Here is a 19767-nt window from a genome sequence, read left to right as displayed (position 1 = left end):
TGTTTTTATTGTATCTAAACCTAAATACAAGACTGGAAAATATTGCAGCTTACAAGTATTTTTGTGGGGTTTTTTTTTCCACTTTTTATTTTTATCTTGTGATCTTGGCAGTAACACCTCCCGTCTAAGGGTGACACCTCTCACTCACTGTACTTTTTCAATTTATGAACTGCATTGTCACCCTAGGACAGGATTGCAGAACACCTTCCCCTCTATATTATAGGGGTGGGGAGTAACTGATAACTTCCAGTGCTCTCTGCCTCTGCTGACTGCTAACAGGTCATAAGATTTCTTGCATGCTCAATAGGTATTGTTTACCCTTTAAACAGATATGACAAAATGCTTTCATTGAATATTTAACAGACCAAAGAATTCAGATAGGCTTTTCATTCATTATTTTCGTATTTAATGGAAAAGAATGGAAAAAAAATAACTATTTAACAGTATGATTGTGTTTTGTTCTTGTAGGTGGGAGGACCATCCAAAATATCCTTTTCATGATGAATATTAACATAAATCCTGGATGGACTGCTACACACATCATATGCTTTGACGTAACCATGTAGAGAACAAAACAAATATTTGTAGCCATTCCCTGTTTTGCATGACCGGTTTTAGAAATTAAGAACTAGCACTAAACCTTAGTAATGAGTATGTATGTAGATAGGTACGCTGGATAGTTTTTTGCATGGAAAAGGATTTATATGTCAGCAACTAAACATTGTATCTGGTGCATCTGTCCCACAACAAGTAAGCACAAGAGCTACTGATCTTCATATTTTTTTCCAGATTGGTGACCCAGAGTCCCGGTTCACACGTATGCGATGCAGGAACCAGTGCAATTCCAATGCAAGTTCACAAGTCACTCGCCGGCGGTTCACACTGACATCTGTGAAACGCTGCAAGTGTCAATGTGAAGTTAATGACACACCCAGATCGGTTTGCAGATCAAATGGTGCAGGAATCGTATAGCATAGGTGCGTTTCGCTTCCAGTGCGGACTAAAAAAAGGGTCCTGGACAATTTTGCTGCGAATGCAAAGCGATTTCAGCCATACAGTTTGTATGGCTGAATTTGCATCACACAAATATCGCATGTGATCTGCACAGCAATGTGGACAAGTGTGAACCCAGCCAGAAGCTACGGAAACAGGAGGACTGCTATATATACACATCCACTAGACATATACACATCCACTAGACGGTCAAGAATATCAGGCTCCATGTTTCACTCGGCACATAATTTAAAGTAAATGTAAACCCAATCACCAAAACCTCATATAAACTTTAGCTTACTAAAAACAATAAATAGGCAGCTTTTATTAAAATAACACCTGGTCCTTCTGTCGTAAAGGTCCTTGTTCAGACATTTCCTCTTATGGGGTGACATAAATGTAGGAGCACCCTAATTATGCTCCTACATTTCCATCCTGTCACATGTTCCCCTGGTGAAGTGACAATGAGCAACCGTGCTGACACACATCGTGCAGACATGTTCCACTGTTGTCACCAACATGAAGTCAGTCCAGCGTAATGGCATGCAGCCAATGCTGGTGCATGTAGTCAGGAAATGTGTACTGTTATACAAGCTGTATACTCACTACTTTACATTGTAGCAAGGTGTCATTTCTTCAATGTTGTCACATGAAAAGATATAATAAAATATTTACAAAAATGTGAGGGGTGTACTTACTTTTGTGAGATACCGTAAATGGTCTGAAAACATACCGCACCAAACGTAGTACATGCACATACATGGTACAATGTAATGCACTGCATTTGTGACCAGTGTTTGAGGTGTCATTCATTTTGCACTGACACTCACTGCAGATCACAAGGGCAGTGCAATGAAGGTGGGTTTCCCGCACAGCATTCTAGTGTGATGAAAAGAAAAAAGACAGGCTTTGCTCCCATTAAGAAAAAACTTAAGAGACCCTCCTTGATCTCCCTAATGCCCCGTACACACGATCGGACCTTTGTCCGACCAAAATCACATTGGAATTCCGACGGAATTCCATCGGAGTAAAAGAGAACATGTTCTCTATCTAAACTCCGACGGAATTCCTCGGAATATCCGATGGAAATAATCCGATGGGACATACACACGGTCGAAATTTCACACGGTCAGTACAGCTGACCAAAAAGGTACAATCCTGGGACACGCCCACCAAAGGTGGAAATAGTGTGCCCAGGTGTGTCCTACATCTCCAACATTTGATTGACTTTTGAGGGAATATTCTGTGCAGCCTTACCGGATATTTGTACCATTTTGCTAATAATTTTAAATCCTTTTCTTGTATTCTACTGGCCGTAGCTACATAAATGCTTTGGTAACATCTTCTTGTGATATTATACTCTCCAATATAGAAGACAACAACATAGCATAAATGGTTAAGATTGGCACAGGCACCCATTCCAGGCCTACCCTGGGCAGGTAAACTATATATATATATACCTCTCAACTTTCCCACCACCCCTTAATTGAACCGACCCACTTTGACTGAAATTGAAATTTTTTATAAAAATTCCTCTCAACAATTTTCCTTCTCCTATGACACCGATAATACTGTAGGTCATCCCACATTCAGTCCAGGACTGTTGGACCCAGCATTTACCATGCATTTGCCCCAGAGGCTCTTAAAGTGGAGGTTCACCCAAAAACTCAATTTTTAACATTAGATTGAGGCTCATTTTGGGAAGCAGAATCGGGTGTTTTTTTTCAAATCGAAGCAGTACTTACCGTTTTAGAGAGAGATCTTCTCCGCCGCTTCAGGGTATGGGCTGCGGGACTGATAGAGCCGCACCGACGTTCGGCTTCTTTCGGCTACTCGTGACGCGATGTATGCGACAGTCGGAAGCCTGTCGGAAGCCTGTCAATTAAATAGGAACGCCCAGTCCCGCAGCCCATACCCGGAAGCAGCGGAGAAGATCTATCTCTAAAACGGTAAGTACTGCTTCGATTTAAAAAAAAACACCCGATTCTGCTTCCCAAAATGAGCCTCAATCTAATGTTAGAATTTTTTTTCGGGTGAACTCCCGCTTTAAGTGTGTCTTATTTCCTTCGCACAAATGGCTGTATCCCAAGCAGAACCCTACTTATAAGCTCTGGGTCCCCCTTCCTAGACCACTGGCGAACCCTCCAATTGTCACATTTGTTGAGAGCACTACCCAAGCCACACCTTTTCCGGAGGCCCCTCACCTCATTTGAAGAGCTCTGTTTGGGGGATGATCCGATACGAAAATCTTTGTCATCTTCATATGAATATCTACTTGATCTTCATGCGCAATCAGAACTCCCCTTTCTTGCCAAATAGGAAAAAAAAATATTTTGAAAAAAATATATATATTTTTTACTTTTTGCTATAATGAATATCCTAAAAAAAAAAAAAAAAATGATCAGTTTAGGCCAATATGTATTCTACATATTTTTGGTAAATTTTTTTAGCAATAAGTGTATATTGATTGGTTTGTGCAAAAGTTATAGCACCTACAAAATAGGGGATATATTTATGGCATTTTTTTTTCACTAGTGATGGCGGGGATCAGTGATTTTTAGCGGGACTGCCACATTGCGGCGGACAGATCAAACACGTGACACTTTTTTGGGACCAGTGACATTTATACAGCGTTCAGTGCTATAAAAATGCACTGATTACTGTATAAATTACACTGGCAGGGAAAGGGTTAACACTAGGGGCGATCAAGGGGTTAAATGTTTCCTAGGGAGATATTTCTAACTGTGGGGGGAGTGTACATACAGAGAGGTCGCTGTTCCTGATCACTAGGAACAGACTACCACTATGTACTCCCCTGTCAGAACGGGAATCTGTTTCCATTGACAGATCCCCGTGCTAGCTCTCTGAGGAGCGATCGCGGGGTAGCCAGCGGCCACGTGCATTGGCTCCCCCGCCGTGCAATGGGCATGTGCCTCTGGCGGCCCACGCGTGCTTGCTATAGCTCTTAAAGGAGCCGATGTACTGGTATGCTGATTCGTGGGAACAGTGCCGCAGTTTAATGCCGGTGGCTGGTCGGCAAGCGGTTAAATATTTACTTAGTACAGCTAGATCCTGTATCCCTGCCATGTGGAAACAATCTCCTCCTACTCTTGCCCACTGGTTTGCCAGAGGGAATTATCTAGAAAGCATTAAGCATCTGACCTCTCCTCTCCGGGGCAAATTGTAAGAACATAAGACCAGATGATTTTACTGGGACCAGTTTAATTATTTCTCTGAAAAATATCCTCCGTACCTTTTTGAACCATCTTGCGCCTATAGTTGATTGAGTGGTTTGTGGCCATCTTGGCACTACTCGCAGCCTCTCTAGTTACCCCCCTTTTTGTTTTTTTCTCTTCCCTGCTACTGGCTTAGACCTACAGTGAAAAGCTCCCAGTACGATGATTATAAGGAAAAAGACAACCAGGAAGTGTGGAGATCACAGCAGAATTACAGCCACTTCAAAGCAAAAACGAACAATAAGGACATGAAACCAGTACTGCAGTAAGGTAAAGGAAGCTATTTAGCTAAAAAAAAAATTTCCTTTAGTGATCCTTTAACTATAAAACTATAAATTTAAGCCACAATGTATTCTGCTACATGTCTTTGGTAAAAAAAAATCTCAAGTGTAAATTTATTGGTTTGTGTGAAAGCTATAGCATCTACAACCTATGGTATACTGTACACTGAAATTTACGCAGCTAATGACGCTATGCTGTAATGGCGGTGATCAGTGACCTATAGTGGGACTGGTGTGGTGGGCAATCTGACACTGGGTGGGAACTGACTTACACTGATATCACCAGTGGTACCAAAACAGTGATCAGTGATAATTCTATACACTGTCACTGTACTGGAAAGTGGTTAACATCTTGGAGTAATCAAAGGGTTAGGTGTGTGCTTAAGGCCCCGTACACACAAAACCGATGAGAATGGTCCGACGGACCGTTTTCATCGGTTCACCTCGGAAGGGGCCGTACGGCCTGATATGTGTACACACCATCAGTCCAAAATCCGATCGGGTCAGAACGCGGTGACGTCAAACACACGACGTGCTGAATAAAACGAAGTTCAATGCTTCCAAGCATGGGTCGATTTGATTCTGAGCATGCGCGGGTTTTGAACCGATGCTTTTCTGTACTAACCATTGGTTTGGTTTGATGGGGCAGCGGTCCATCGGTTTCGGTTTTGAAGCATGTTTTAAAATTTTGGACCGAAGGAAAACGGACCGATAGCCTATACACACGGTCGGTTTGGTCCGATGAAAATGAACTTCGGTTCATTCTCATCGGACCAAACCGACCGTGTGTACGGGGCCTTACAAGTGTTAGAGCCATTTCACACTGACAGTGCTCCGCACTTTACCGTCATTTTAGTGGTGCTTTTCGGCCGCTAGCAGAGCGTTTTTAACCCCCCCCCAACTTGCGGAGGAAAAGGTTAATACCGCCCGCGTAGTACCGCTGCCAAAACACTTTGCAGGCTCTTCGGCAGCGGCGATACATGGGCGGTATTAACCCTTGATTTCAATGGGCAGTTTAGGAGCGGCGTATACACCGCTCCTAAACTGTCCCAAAGATGCTGCTTGGAGGACTTCTTCTAATGTCCTGCGAGCACAGCACCCCAGTGTGAAAACACTCATTCTTTCACACTGGGGCTGCAGGGGAGGCATTTTTCAGGTGCTTTACAAGCGCTATTTTTAGCCCTTTAGCGCCTGAAACATGCCTCCGTGTGAAAGGGTTCTTAGTGGCCCAGATTCAAGAAGCACTTGCGCCCGCGCAACCATAGGTTGCGCGGCGCAAGTGCTTACTTGCTCCGGTGTAACGAGTGCTCCTGATTCAGGAACCTCGTTACACCGACTGCAGCCTAGGATGTGACAGACATAAGCCTCCTTATGCCTTCACATCCCAGGCTGCATTCTTGCGTTGGCCGCTAGGGGGCGCGGCCATTGTGATCGGCGTATAGTATGCAAATTGCATACTACCACCGATTCACAAAAGTTGCGCGGGCCCTGCGCACGCAAGGTACGGAGTTTCCGTACGGCGACTTTAGCATAAGGTTGCTCCTGCTATAGCAGGGGCAACCTATGCTAAAGTATAGCTGCGCCTCCCGCCCGTGAAATTTGAATTTCACGTTGTTTACGTAAGTGATTCGTGAATGGCGCTGGACGCCATTCACGTTCACTTAGAAGCAAATGACGTCCTTGCGACATCATTTGCCGCAATGCACGTCGGGAAAGTTTCCCGACGGAGCATGCGCTGTTCGCTCGGCGCGGGAGCGCGCCTAATTTAAATGATTCCCGCCCCCGGCGGGATCATTTACATTAGGCAGCCTTACGCCCGGCTGTTTAGCATATCGCCCGCGCAATTTACGGAGCTACTGCTCCGTGAATCGCTGGGCAAATGGAAATATTTGCGTGGGCGCAGAGAAAAATCTTTGCTCTTTGCCCACGCAAATATTGCTCCATTCTACCTGAATCTGGGCCAATGTGTGTAATATGTGCTGCTTTTTACCAAAAATGTGCTTGTTTTTTCTCCCTGCTTTGATTGTATGAGTTGGCAAACCATTAGTCCATATGTGTTATATAAAACAATCCACAATCAATGAAATATATAGAGTTTTAGGCAATCTAAAAGTCCTTATCCAGAACCAAATGTTCTTTAAACTGACACCACAGTGACTGCACATGAAGGTAAGAAGTGCCCAACATCGTAACTGTAACGGGTACAGTAACTTAAATAAATCAGCTTACCAGATGGCAAGCACAAACGGCGTCTGGCTATAACCCAGCCTTTAGCTTGCAATGCTGAGCTGATTCAAACAGGAAGCAGACTGGATGGATGTCTAAATTCCCCTTGGCGTCTCTTAAGCCCTGTACACATGATTGGTTTATCCGATGAAAACCAACTGATGGACTGTTTTCATCGGTCAAACAAATCGTGTGTGGGCCCCATCGGTTTGTTTTCCATCGGTAAAAAAAATGGAACATGTTTTAAATTTTTTCTATGGATAAAAAAACAATAGAAAAAAACGATTGTCTGTGTGGAAGTCCATTGGTCAAAAATCCACGCATGCTCAGAATCAAGTCAACGCATGCTCGGAAGCATTGAACTTCATTTTTCTCAACACGTCGTAGTGTTTTACGTCACCGTGTGACACGGTCGGATTTTTGACCGATGGTGTGTAGGCAAGACTGATGAAAGTCAGCTTCATCGGATATCCAAAGAAAAAATCCATCGGATTAGATTCCATCAGATATCCGATCGTGTGTACAGGGCTTCAGAGTTCGTAACCGAAATTTAATCATACACTCAAAGGGAAAAAGAAGCAGACCATAGTGTGATATCGTCACAGAAATTGTATATAAAAAAATAATACACTTACACTTAGTAGATAAAAATTGCGTACAGTAAAACCTTGGCTTGAGAGTAACTTGGTTTTAAAGCGTTTTGCAAGGCAAGCAAAATGTTTTAATATATTTTGCCTTGATATACAAGTGATGTCTTGAAATAAGAGTAGCATCATGTCACAGCTGAGTATAAAAAAGAAGAAAAGAGCCTCTAAGGCCCCGTACACACGGTCGGACCAAACCGATGAGACTGGCCCGTCGGACCGTTTTCATCGGTTCACCTCTGAAGTGGCCTGACGGCCTGATATGTGTACACACCATCAGCCAAAATCCGATCGGGTCAGAACGCGGTGACGTCAAACACACGACGTGCTGAATAAAACAAAGTTCAATTCTTCCAAGCATGCGTTGACTTGATTCTGAGCATGCGCGGGTTTTGAACCGATGCTTTTCTGTACTAACCATCGGTTCGGTCCGATGGGGCAGCGGTCCATCGGTTCGGTTTTGAAGCATGTTTAGAAATTTTGGACCGAAGGAAACCAGACCGATAGCCTACACACGGTCGGTTTGGTCCGATGAAAATGAACTTTGGTTCATTCTCATCAGACCAAACCCACCGTGTGTACGGGGCCTAAGTGTAGCAATATATTTAATGAAGGTACAACATTTATTAACTTATTGCTACACTAAGGCCCCTTTCACACTGAGGCGTATTTCAGGCGTTTTAGCGCTAAAAATAGCACATAAATTACGCCTGAAATACTCCTGCCCCAGCATTCTCAATGTGAAAGCCTGAGGGCTTTCACACTGAGGCAGTGCGCTGGCGGGAGAAAAAAAATCTCCTGCAAGCAGCATCTGAGGAGCGGTGTGTATACCGCTCCTTCCCATTGAAAACAATGGGACACCGCGGTAATACCGCCGGCAACGCGCCTCTGCAGAGGCGCATTGCCGGCGGTATCAACCCTTTTTCGGCCGCTAGTGGGGGTTAATACCACACCACTAGCGGCCGAATACCGCTGCAATTCTGTGGCAATTCCGACGGTATAGCGGCGCTATACCGCCACTGCACATACTGCCCCAGTGTGAAAGGGGCCTTAGAGGTGCTTCTCTTCTCTTTTATACCCTGTAAAAAATGCTTTGATATACAAGTGCTTTGGATTACAAGCATTTTTCTGGAACGAATTATGCTTGCAAACCAAGGTTTTACTGTATATAAAAAAACAAAACGAGGAATAGTATTGGTTAAAAAAAGCCCTTGTGGATTTAACTAATCTTTATTTTTTAGTTAATTCACTTTAAGGGGGCGTGGCAGGGAGTGTGCCCTATGCCTATATACTTTTGCTAGGTGTCCTTCATTTCCACCTCAAAATGTTGGAAGGTATGGGTAATCTGAGTAAAAGGTAATTTGATTAGCTGTATGTTTTTGAATCATTTTTGGAAACTAGGAGATCTAGAGTCACAGAGGCAACATCCACACTCTTTTCATGCAGTGTTCCTTATACCCAATGAGCCGGCTTTAACCCAGGAGCCCAGTGCTGAGAGGTTCAGCAGACTGAGTCATCTGTTGTCCTGATACCTGGAAACATCAGTAGTAGGATTCCTTGTGATAGTTCCAGATTCTATACCCCCCCCCCAACCTTGAGGATTAGAAGTGCCCCACACTATTTTCATCCTCCATAATTTTGATAAATGAATACACAAATTAATAAATCAAAACATCAGGGCCCTATAGATGGCTGCATGTACAGACCTATAAATATTGGATGGTTTTGGATGGGGCGGGGCATATTAATGACCATGTAGATATAAACTGTGTAAGGTTTGACCTTTTGAGAATGCTTTTTGGGTCTGTAATGATATGTTATATATTACATGTGTAGCGCCTGGTTACTTAAAAGGTACTGGTGCTAGTTAAATTTAGAGAGGGATCAGAGTGTTAACTGACTCTGATCCAATTATTATGTCAAAATTGGGTCTTTGTTTCAGCTTGGTTTTGCTGTGGGCTGTCTATTGTCTATTGTTGCTGGGGTGTAGTTCCTACCCCGGGGCGATGGGTGGCAGCAGTGGAGTCGAGGTTTGGGTGCTCTTCCCCAGCAGCATTTCAGGAGGGTTCAGCCTCGCTGTGCAGGCTGGGGGAGGGTATTTATGGGGCAGACACCATTAGTCTGGGTTCTTCTTCGGAGTGCAGCACCCACCTTCAGGGTGACTGCATCACGGCACCCCGGCATAATGACCTTCCAGGTCAGTGTTCCTGATTCCGGGACCATGTTGGTCCAGAACATTTAAGCTGTGGCAGGGAGCCAAATAGTCGACTGGGTTCCCAATCCTGAAGATCCCAAGCGAGATAGCTGTTCAGTGGGGAGTCCATCGGAGGAGAGCCAATGAGAGGCTGGCGATCCAATAGGGTCTCGACAAACCACCGGGGATCAAGGTAGCCAGACACTGAGAGGCTGGTCACCTGTCGGTACCTGAAAACTATCTGAAGGAGATCCAGGCTCAATTCTTTCAAGGAGGATCATCTCCGTAATCACAATCGCAGAGAGGGCCTGTGGCAGAAGCTTTTCCCTGAGTCCATTTCAGGAGGGTCTGTGGCAGAGACTTTTCCTTCAAGTTCGAGCGATACCTTGGCTGCCAGGTCAGTGAGAGGGGCCTATCCAGGTACGCTATACCCACTCCGGCTAGAGTGGCGAAGAATACAAAGTATTGTTGGGAGCAGGACTGTTTCCCTGTTGTTACGCCTGAGTCTGCTATTTCTCCTTCTGCTTCACCTCTACTCTTCATCACAAGTTTTAATGTTTTTACCCGGCTGGGTAATAAAGAGCACAGAAAAAGACATTCCATTACTGCTATATGCACTGTACACCCCTAGGACGGCGGAGGAGCCACGAGGTAACGTGCCACCTAAAAACAAACCAGCAGCTCCTTCGGGGGTAGTGCTACACATACCCTTTCCTATTCATGTTCAAAGCCCTACACACAGGATTAGTATTTGTGTAAGATAGGCATTAGCCACATAATGGTGACAAATCACTTTTTAAGTGTAGCGCCCCCTTACTTTCAGTATGGGCACTACGCTAAAGTTAGTGGGGAATGGGAGCGTTACTTTGCTCCCATTCATAATTTGTTTAAATTGGGACCTCTGTCATTCCAGAAATGTCCACTGGGTCAGTCTGTGCTCCAGGGATGCGATACCATCCCTGGCCTGCAGTTGGCACCAGAGGGGTTCTGGCAGAGCAAGTATTCCCCCAGCAGCCAATTAGAGGAGTTTTCCCTCGCGGGGCATGCTGGGGGAGAGTATATCTGTGACAGGTGTCATGTGTTCTAAAATCTTCACGGGGTCCCGTTTCAAGGTGCGGCATCCACCTTCAGGGTGCGCGCATCCATGGACCCCGCCAGCGTGGCCCACCTGGCCAAAGTTGCAGGCTACAAAGGACCTCATCCGGAGGAAAAAAGGGGACCCCAGTGACTCACTGGGTTCCCAGATCTATTGAGTGGATCCCAGGCTGGGTGCCATACGATTGGGGAGCCGGCTTGAGGAGAGCCCGGAGGCAGGCGATCCAACAGGGTTTGGACAAACCAATCGGGGATCTGGTGACCGGAATGCTGACAGGTACGCTTTGCTGTCATTCGTGACATATGCTAAATTTCACTGGGAGGATTCGCCCCGTCCATTCACTTAGCTTACTTAAAGTAATTGGCCTGTGGCAGAGGTCTTAGGGCCAGGTCTGTGAGAGAGATCTGTTCCTCCCAGCAAATCCTAAGAGACACTCCGACTGCCAGGCTTGTGAGAGTGGTCTGTCCGGGGGCACTTCACCCACTCTGGCAGGAGTGGCGACGAGTTACAAATTAGTTCTACACAGAGCAGGACTGCTCCATTAATATCCAGGCCTGAAACTGCAAGGTTTTCTCTATCTCTTTCATCAACCTTGTTCTTCCCAATTGATGTTGATGTTGGCCATGTTGGCTTAGAAAATAAAGCCTTGGAAAACCCTTTTATTCACTGTCTGGACCTTCGCTCATTGATTTGTGTTCTATTTGCACCCTCAGTCCATATCAAGGTAACTTAATATGCCGATCCCAAATCAACCAGCGGCTCCTGCTGGGGTAGTGCTACATAAGGTATAGTACATACAATGGTTCCACCATTACTGGGAGTTTTCTGTGTATCGTTGTGGATTTGGCACACATTACATCATCTGATTATCTTGTTGTTTTTAACGAGAGACACAGGATGTGTACACATCAAAGAGAACACATAGTATACTATCCGTGAGCACATTTTTATTAATAAAAAATACAGATTACAAATTCTGGGCCAAATTCTCAAAAGGGATACGCAGGCGGATCTGCTGTTCAGCCTGCGTATCCCTGTGCCTATCTTTGGAACTGATCCTCAGAAGCAGTTTTCCAAAGATAGGCAGAAGATCTGACATCTGTAAGAGACTTACACTGCCGGATCTTAGGATGCAGTACCGCATCCGCCGCTGGGGGCATTTCGTGTCGAAATGCCGGCTAGCGTATGCAAATTAGCACTTACGGAGATCCACAAAGCTTTTCAGCTTTGTGTTTTCTGCGTAAGTTTACGTTTGCATACGTAAAATTAGTTCTGCTTTTACAAAGTGTAAACTAGTAACACCTTGTAAAAACAGACCTTTTTTTCGATCGCCGCGATTTTTTTTAAATTTTGAAGTTTTTTTCCCGGCGCGTAACTTTTTTTTTACCCGACGCAACTTTATTGTCCCGTCGCAATCCACAAACCCCGGCATAACGTAATTTCGCGCGCTGCCCGTCGGGAAAATGACGTCACGAGCATGCGCAGTACGGCCGGCGCGGGAGCGCGCCTCATTTAAATTGTCATCGCCCCCTGCAGATGAGGACCGCCTTGCGCCGGAGACATTTAAGTTACACGGCCTGAAATTTATAGGTAAGTGCTTTGTGGATCGGGCACTTAGGTAGAAATTTTAAGTCAGTGTAACTTAAATGGGAAAAGATAAGTTAGGCAGGATTTTTGAGGATTTAGCCCTCTGATTATAATCCTGTATATTGAGGCCCCTTGCGTGAAAAATAGAAGCTCTAGAAAGCACGTAAGTAGCAATCATCTGAGGCTGCAGAAGCAAAAAGCTGGCTCAGCACATTAGGAGTTTATCTCTGAAAACACAACTTTGTCTGCTCTGTATGAAAGAGGCGGCTGTATTTGTTTGTCATCCTCGCTTTGGGGTAAAATTTCATATTTTGCAGAAGCGTAAAGAAATCTGAGGCTGTTTGGGAGCTAACAGAGGCGCTGACATGTCTGTGAGTTTACACGCCAGCCTGAACGATGGGAACAGAATCCCAGTTATTGGATTTGGGACGTACGCTCCTGAAACGGTAAGGAAGACAATTTTTTACTTTTCGAGGTTCATTATACAATAAATTGGCCTTCCACAAGGGTGTAGCATGTAATGTCTGTGCAGGGCTCAGTCATACCAGATGTGGTGTAGAGCATTTTGCTGCAATTATTGAAAATACTGAATCCTCAGAGTCCCAAACTTACAACCCAAAACAAATTCTCCAGCTACCGACGATCGCATTGGTACCATATATGTGTATATTATTTGCAGTGGCGTTGCTATGGGGGGGGGGGTGCGGACCGCACCAGGTGACACCCGCCAGAGGGGTGACACTGGGCCCACTGCTACACTCTGTAATATATTGCTTCAGCGGAGCAGAGCGAGCAGGGCACCAAGCCGTGGAGGAGAGGCTGGCTGTAACCCTCTCCCGTCTTAAGCTATCCGATCAGCTTGGACCAATGTAACTATGCATATCCTGGTCAATGCCTAGGGAAGCTTGAAATCATTGAAGTAGGCACTACTACTACCGTGATCTTCCAGGTCCTATTCCACGTGGCTGCCCTGCAGCATTCTGAACATATGAGGTTGGCCACTCGGCATTCGCGTCATTCAGAGAATGCTTTGCATTTTCTGAATGAATGCAAAGCATTCTCTGATTGGATAAGCTGTAGAGAGTGATATGACTGCCCCACCTACTCTTCCACACTATGGACTCTTAACATGGAACTTTATGCATTGTGGCAGCCTATGTTTAGTTAGGGAAAGATTGTTATTGCCCTGTTGGACTGTACTGTTGAGAATGTTTAGTAAAGTTCTATTAACCCTTTCATATCTGGTGTGAAATTACTACAAATGGTACATGGTGATAATGGCATATAGAAGAGAATAGGGCCTGTTATGCCAACATGGGATGAAGTGGAGGACATACGGTTGCTATGGGCAACAAGCATTAAGAAATTATGCGATAGCCAGACAGGAGAGCAGTGTCGGCAAGGGTTACGGGTCTTATGCACAGCGAGGGAAGCAGTTTGCTGCTTCCCTCCCGAGTGGTTGGTGCCCCAGCAACCAGCACCACATCCACGTGGTGAAGACCCTAGGGACCTAGCGACTAGCAGTGGGTATAAAAAATGTTAACCAAGTTAAGTTGTGCATGCAGGAGGTTTGCGTGGTGTCATGGTGGAACCTGTATGCTGCATGTAAATTTCCAAAGTAATAGTAGTGGTCAAAAAGCACTTGTGGGTTTAACTTTGTGTTTTTTTTATTATTCTCCTTTAAGAGGGTGTGGCAGGGGTTGTCCTGTGTCTACATACTTTTGCTCATGGGGGTCCCTCGTTCCCATCTCAAAAAGTTAAGCGGTATGCTTTTGTAATGCTGTGGGCTTTGGAGGATCACGCATTGTATAAAGAATTGAATAAAAAAAAAATATTAAAGAATGAAAAAAGGGTTTGTCATGTGACTATGCTTCTTCTTGATTGGGAGGGGGGTTAAAGGACACTGCACAGACTCAGTGTGCCTGTATTCTATAGTCTGTTCAGCCTGAGGCATGATGTGGGCTGTGCTTGAGCAGGGGGCGTATTCAAGAGGCAGGTTGTCTGCACAGAGTCCTGTACCATTAAATGGCCAGCCAAAGGATGCAAACTGACCACTCAAGCACAGACCAGCTTTTGGAAGGAAGAAAGGTGACTGAAAGGACCAACCAGTTAACCAGATGGCAGAAGTACAGGAAAATGTTAGATTTAAAAATACACATACTTTATGTGAACAAATATAGGGTAACACATATAGGGTAATATATACTTTACTAGTGAAACAACAAAAATGTTAACTGCTTAATTTAGTCTAGGCATCTACATTTCAGTGACCTATGGTCAAAAAAAGATTAGTTGAAATGAACCTCTACATCATTTAAAAACTAAACGATATGACAGTAGTAAATTGACATAACAAATGATGTTGAGAAAATAGTTGGAAAACAACAATAATTGATAAATTATTGGTTTGATATATATATATATATATATATATATATATATATAAATCACATTGGCTTTTTTCAGGAACCAAAGAGCAAAGCAGAAGAGGCCACAGAACTAGCCATTAAAGTCGGGTACCGCCATATTGATGGGGCATATCTGTATGGCAAGGAGGCTGAAGTTGGTCGGGCCATCCACAAGAAGATCGCAGATGGAACCATAAGGAGAGAAGACTTGTTCCTTACTGGGAAGGTAGGTTCTTTTTAGGGGGAGGTTGTAGCAGGAGCCAGTAACCTTCAAGGCCCCCTGTGCAAGAAACTATGAAGGGCCCCCTGAGTCAGTAGTCAGTAGTCTTCTTTTTTTTTTTTTACCATCTTTTTATTTTTATTTTTTTACAATATTTGTCTGTCTACAAGCGCTCACCCTACAAAGAAGAAAAAATGACTGTGCATTTTTACTGTGATATAAACTGCAAAAAAGCACAATTGTGATCACAGTTTTAACCCTTTCTCGGCCGCTAGCAGCCGAATAGCGCTGCGAAATTAGCAGTAAAGCGCCGCTAAACATAGCGGCACTTTACCGCCACCATACCTCCCGCCCCAGTGTGAAAGGGGCCTAAGGGTGACAGCATCAAGCCTCAAAATTCATGAAAAAGGTAACTTTTTCCTCATTTTGTTCCTGCCTTCCTTAGAGGAGGGGATTTGGGGGTGGGGGATGCAGGCCCTGGAATTCATAAAGCCTGGCGCAGACAGATTTTGGGAAAGTGTCTTTCATGCGTTCTAAAAGTGGCGCAGACTCAGTATGAGCCAAATTCATGTATCTGTCTCGAACTTGTACTTGAATTTGGCGCATTGCTTTTAGGCCCCTTTCACACTGGGGCAGTGGGTGCGTCGGCGGTAAAGCCCGCTATTTTTAGCGGCAGGACTTTTTTTTTACCGTCCTGCTAGCACACCGCTCCAGTGTGAAAGCTTACTCTGGGCTTACACACTGAAGAGACCGCAGCGGCTGTTTCAGGCCGCTTTGCAGGTGCTTTTTTTTTGCATTATAGCGCCTGCAAAGCGCCCCAGTGTGAAAGGGGTCTTAGAATGCATGTGAGACACTTTTGCAAAATTACTCTCTCTATACTAAAAGAAAGCTGGTCCTAATTAGCTCCACTTACATAATAACAACACTGGCCCAGATTCGTAAATTGCGAGGGCGCGCCGGCAAAATTGCCCGGCGTAAGCCCGGCGTAAGCGCGCGCAATGTAAATGATCCCGCCGGGGGCGGGAATCATTTAAATTAGGCGCGCTCCTGCGCCGAGCGTAGAGCGCATGCTCCGTCGGGAAACTTTCCCGACGTGCATTGCGGCAAATGACATCGCAAGGACGTCATTTGCTTCAAATTGAACGTGAATGGCGTCCAGCGCCATTCACGATTCACTTACGCGAACGACGTAGATTTTAAATATCGCGACGCGGGAACGTGGGTATCCTATAGCATTGGCTGCGCCTGCTATTAGGATGTGTAACCTTACGCGAAACCCGACGTACGCAAACTACGTAATTTGCGTACGCAGGGCTCGCGCAACGTTGTGAATCGGTGTTAGTATGCAATTTGCATACTATACACAGATCACAATGGGAGCGCCCCCTAGCGGCCAACGCAAGAATGCAGCCTAAAATCTGCGTGGCATAAGAGCCTTATGCCACGCAGATTTTAGGCTGCAGTCGGCGTAGCGATGTTCCTGAATCAGGAGCATTCGCTACGCCTGAGCAAGTAAGCAATTGCGCTGTGTAACCTATGGTTACACAGGCGCAATTGCTTCTTGAATCTGGCCCACTATTGGTATTTTATTAAGAATTATGCACAAAAATGGAGCAAAAATGGCACAGCAACTTTATTGGATTTCCCCCAGTGTTTATACAGCACTGGCTGAAAAAAAAATCACCCCGCAATTCCCTCATCCTGTCCCTTGGTCATCTTGGTGCTGCTAAATCTCATATCAATTTGTCTCCCCAAAAATATGAACTTTTGATACCTTCTGACCTCTCAAGTTTGTTGTAAATATCCAAATAATGTTTTTTTTTGTTCTTGTTTTCTTTTTTTAAAGCTCTGCAGCACTTTCCACAGGCCTAACTTGGTTCAGAAAGGTCTGCAAAGATCCCTGGAAGCTCTTAATATGAAATACTTGGATCTCTTTCTCATTCACATGCCTGTAGAATTACAGGTAAGCAGATTTCCTGAGATGGGGCATTGTTAGTTTAAAACAGAACTCCAGCCTTCCCTTCAGTCTTGCACAGCCTCCTCCCCTGTACTGAAATTGCAATTGGTACTCTGACTTTGCTGCACACTGTGAGCTTCTCACAATGTGCATTAGAAGCTGCAGAAAATCAGACAGAGCCTGAGGCCTCGTACACACGACCGAGTTTCTCGTCAAAAACCAGCAAGAAACGTGCTGTTTTTTTTTTGTTTTTTTTGCCGAGGAAACCGGTCGTGTGTACACTCTTGGACGAGGAAACTGTCCAGGATCTCGTTGAGCCAAAAAGAGAGCATGTCTTCTTTTTCCTCTACGGCAATGGAGAAATTTAGCTTGCCGAGATCCTCGACAGCCTAACATGGAACTCGACAAGCAAAACGATGTGTTTCGTCCGTCGAGTTTCTCGGTTGTGTGTACGAGGCCTTACTAATTTCCTGGCTGGTGGGCCCTTAGCATTGTCTGTCTTTGGCCCACCCCTTTCATCTATTGGATTTTAGTTCTTTCAAGCAAAAATGCTCAGCATCATATCTGGCCGCTACCTAGGGAGGTCTGCATGCAAATACAGTCTGTCTAGGAATTCCCACTCCTCCAGACTGACATCATCCATCAAGGCATTTTGATATTTACATAATTACTACCAAGGGCATTGGGGGCAGAGGGCTCTTGAAAAGAGTAGTGGGGCAGGGTGCTCTGATGTTTACACAGGAAGCTATGTACAGAACCCTGCCAGTTCCTTTTACCTGCCACGATCTGCCTGCATTTCACAGAGAAGCACAAAGACCCAATGATGACATCACTGATTCTAAAATAGATGTAGCACCCTCCTTGCATAGGATGCTAGATACATTTAGTTGTTCTTCTGTAATCAAAAAAGCAGCAGTTGTTTTGGCCTGGTCTGTTCAGGGTTTCACAGGCTGGGAGTTTGATTGCTTCCTCTTGCCCAAAGTCTGAATATTTATCAGTTTCCAGCCAATCCCTGAAAAGTAGTGCCCAGAAGGGGGCTGTAAAGGTGATAAATACTAGAGAGCATGGGTTTCTTCTCCCAAGGTGGGTTTCAGAGGTAGAGAGGCTGGTGCCCGCTGGCATCCGATGGACTGTGTAGCTGCCCTAAAGGCCTCAGCAGTGTCAGGGCTGAAGACCTCAAATCACTTTGCTAGAAGCTTGTAAGCAGCTGTCAGTGATAGGGCAGTCTAGTGCTGCAAGAGCAAGTTGTAAAGTAATCATATGTGTTCATACTGCAGACAAATTGTTATGTTTTTGTATGTAATTATGTTTAACACTTCTGCCTCTAGAGTGTCTCCAACACCATTTTGGAGGAGCCCTGTGTTCTGATAGGCCGCACGAGATCTCGAGAGATTTGGGCGACCATCTTTGGGTGGTTTCTTTTTATAGTAAAGCTCAGGCTGGTTTTAGGCAGAACACGTGTGGATGTAGATAGGGACAGAGACCCTGCTTGTGAGGGAGAGACAGGAGTAGCCAGGGAGAGTGTTCCGGCCTGTGAGGGATAGTTTAGGGGTCCTACGGAGTCCTGCAGTGGTAACCTTGGTCGGATGAAAGACTCCCAGCTGCTACGGGTAATGTGTTTCCAGCCTCTTCCAATAAGCATTGTGAACTGGGGTATATAATATACCATTAAGTGGGAAGTGCCTGTGATACTCAGAAAGCCACATCGCTTAGAACTACAGTATCTGTACTGCATATATGTGCCTCCATGCCTGGAGAGGAATCATTTGCCGGTTGATTGTAAAGACTGTTACTACTACCGCCTCTCGGTAATAAACGTTACCTTGTTCAAAGAACTTTACGTGTGTCTCCCTCAGTGAATCGCCGCACCCCTCACCCCGCTTACATTTTGGCGTAGTCGGCAGGATGTCAGTTTCATCGTCCTCAAGCGGGGGAGCGGCTAGAGGGTCCTTCATGGCACCGTACGGAGCGGCCTTAGCACTGATTCCAAAATTCAATGGTGCAAATATTCCCCTGACAGATTGGGTGGAGAGACTGGACAGCTCGGTCCGATTGTTCGAAATACCCGCAACACACTTTGCAGATTTGGCGGTTAATGCGCTAGAAGGAGAAGCCCGCCGGGCTGTGATGGTTCTGCCCGAGAAGGAGAGAGATAACAGAGCCGCCATTGTGGCCCGCTTAGAATGTTTGTATGGTGAGAGTACCTCCATAGCCGAACTCCGTAAGAATTTCTACAGTCGGGAGCAGTATGATCAAGAGACTATTCCTCAATTTGCAGTGGCATTGCAGGAGATCTGGTGCCGGTTGGAGGAGAAAATGGCCCCCACAGGAACTGGAGTTGCTAACCCCCGATCAGCTAATACGGGACCAGTTCCTCGCTGGTGTGTGGTCCCCTTCATTAAAAAGAGCCTTGAAGGATCGAGTGAGGGCTGATGGTACAGTGAAGTTTGCAGTGATCCTACAAGAGGCCATCGAGAGGGAACAGGAAGAGTCGAACCATGAACGGGCTGGTGCCAGAAGCCAGGTTACCCGCACTCAGGGAGCCGGGTGGCTGGTGGGGCGGGAAGAAGCGACTGCCCCATGCCCTGCCACAGTCTCAACGGTGGAGACGCCCGCGATGGAGAAGGTCGTATGAGACTTAGCTGAGATGGTCGCCTCCCTCAGCCAAGAGGTGGCAGCCTTGCGGAGAGGCTCAGAACAACCCCGGGCGGTGACCAACCCACTCCGGAGGGACCCAGATATTAATTCAATCTTATTTTATTAAGGAAAAGAGAAGCAGAAAGACAGATATCTTCTCCAACATTACATACAGCAAAATGAAATACACCAACAATAGGCATTGTGTACAACAGAATATAGACATGTCGATGTTACATAGAAATGAGAGTATAAGCAGGAATACAAGGACCCCCATAAGGCTGTTAG

The 19767-nt window shown here is 45.4% G+C and overlaps 2 protein-coding genes across 4 annotated transcripts in view; both read left to right on the top strand.

Annotated features, from left to right (window-relative positions):
* Positions 1-1383, top strand: part of LOC120932853 (aldo-keto reductase family 1 member C15-like) — a 28041-nt gene extending 26658 nt beyond the window's left edge. For all 3 annotated transcript variants that reach the window (XM_040345642.1, XM_040345641.1, XM_040345640.1), the window contains one exon: positions 469-1383. In XM_040345642.1, the coding sequence (XP_040201576.1) occupies positions 469-501 (33 nt within the window). In that variant the 3' untranslated portion in view covers positions 502-1383. The remainder of the gene's footprint in view (positions 1-468) is intronic.
* Positions 1384-12574: 11191 nt separating this feature from the next.
* Positions 12575-19477, top strand: LOC120930510 (3-alpha-hydroxysteroid dehydrogenase-like). The gene is made up of 4 exons (XM_040341688.1): positions 12575-12703; positions 14724-14891; positions 16732-16848; positions 19121-19477. The coding sequence occupies exons 1-4, from the start codon at positions 12623-12625 to the stop codon at positions 19475-19477; spliced, it is 723 nt and encodes a 240-aa protein (XP_040197622.1). The 5' UTR covers positions 12575-12622.
* The last annotated feature ends 290 nt before the right edge of the window (positions 19478-19767 follow it).

Source organism: Rana temporaria, chromosome 3 (assembly GCF_905171775.1).
Source record: "Rana temporaria chromosome 3, aRanTem1.1, whole genome shotgun sequence".
Lineage (NCBI taxonomy): Eukaryota > Metazoa > Chordata > Amphibia > Anura > Ranidae > Rana > Rana temporaria.
Note: the sequence above shows the minus strand (reverse complement) of the source record. Positions and strands in the feature narration are given on the sequence as shown.